The 1,389-nt window shown below is 55.5% G+C and overlaps 1 protein-coding gene across 2 annotated transcripts; it reads left to right on the top strand.

The window, feature by feature from the left end:
• Nucleotides 1-115: 115 nt before the first annotated feature.
• KVP17_000502 (uncharacterized protein) lies at nt 116-1,389 on the top strand (the record flags this gene model as incomplete). 2 transcript variants are annotated; one of them, XM_068523172.1, is made up of 1 exon in its annotated part: nt 116-1,389. In XM_068523172.1, a coding segment is annotated over one exon (1,274 nt), but the record flags the coding sequence as incomplete, so codon positions are not given. The 2 variants fall into 2 exon arrangements, with proteins under 2 accessions (XP_068371499.1, XP_068371500.1); XM_068523173.1 differs by having other exon boundaries at nt 116-1,333.

Below are 1,389 nucleotides of genomic sequence, written 5' to 3'. Positions count from 1 at the left end.
CTCGAGACTCCATGACTTCTGCTTACCAGTGGACTACGGAACCAACGAATTGGGCACCTGGGCGTCTGACCAATGTTACTCCCAATGGATCTATGGGAGTTCTGATGAGATCGCAATGGTGACCATTGATGAGACCAGCAGTCCTGTAGCCTGTCAGCAGCTGTGCCAGATCCGTTCCGGATGCGTCAATTGGATGTACCGCGCCATTGACCACCCAACCAAATCGTGGAACCGCAGGGGCGACTGCGTGTTGAAGACCCAAGCCGACGTGGACGGGGCGCTGAGCGTTACGTTTAATCCAGATCAGACGACGCTGACTGACACCACGTTCTGCGAGCGCGACAGGCCTCTCTATTGTCAGTCCACTGACTGCCTCACCTGCAGTGGATCGCTGCGGTGTGTCTGGCAGTCACAGTATCATCTCAGTGGACCCAAGTACTGCGCGCTGCCAGACCAGTGCAGCTACCAACTGTCACCGACAGACCTGCCCATTAGTGACGCGACACCGATGAGTGGGACGACCTCTCCCCCTGCCGGCCTACTCCGTGGTGTGGCGGGGTCTGATTGCAGCGTTCTAAACAACTGGGTATCACTCTCAGACTGCCTGAAGTGCAGGGATGGCTACCGTTTCTATCCCTGTAACACCACTGACATCTGTTCCTCTGGATGCTTTCCAGACAGTGGCTGTCGGGCTCTCGTTATCGCTACGAGCCAAGAGGATTGTGAAACCTGCCACGACGGAATTGACAAATGGCCATGTAATATGACTGGCTACTGCTCTTCTGAGTGCTACGGGAGCACTACTGCTGTGCCGGTGTCGACGGTTATAACTATCTCCACGCCTATGAGTTCTCCCTCAGTGAGCAACACAACCGGACACATCACTGACTACAGCACAATCGAGAGTACCTCTGTTCCCACTACTGCTGGACCCATCCCTGATGACAGCACGATGGAGAACACCGCCAGTGGTAGCGATGGGCCGCCTCCTAATACGGAGTGCATCCTTCGCAACGTCAACTTCGACGGCAATGATATCAAGCCAGCGGTGAGGGCTGCTGATCTCACAGAGTGCGTTGGTATCTGCCACAGCCTTCAGGCGTGTAAGTTCATTACTCTCAGGAAGGACCGAAACCAGCGGTACTGCCATCTGAAGTCCTCTGATGCGGGTGAGGAAGTTAAGGCCGGCTACCTGTCGATGAGAATGTCCTGCCTCTCCGAAAGCACGTCTTCTCCCACTGCTGGACCCATCACTGATGACAGCACCATCGAGAGCACCTCTGCTCCCACCACCGCCGGACCCATCACTGACAGCACTATCGAGAGCACCTCTGTTCCCACCACTGCTGGACACATTACTGATGACAGCACTATCCAGAGAACCTCTGC

Source organism: the organism of the source record quoted next, assembly GCF_019968985.1.
Source record: "MAG: Porospora cf. gigantea B chromosome Unknown PgB_NODE_8409_length_1389_cov_1024.09, whole genome shotgun sequence".
Lineage (NCBI taxonomy): Eukaryota > Apicomplexa > Conoidasida > Eugregarinorida > Porosporidae > Porospora > Porospora cf. gigantea B.
This window is presented reverse-complemented; position numbering and strand designations above follow the sequence as displayed.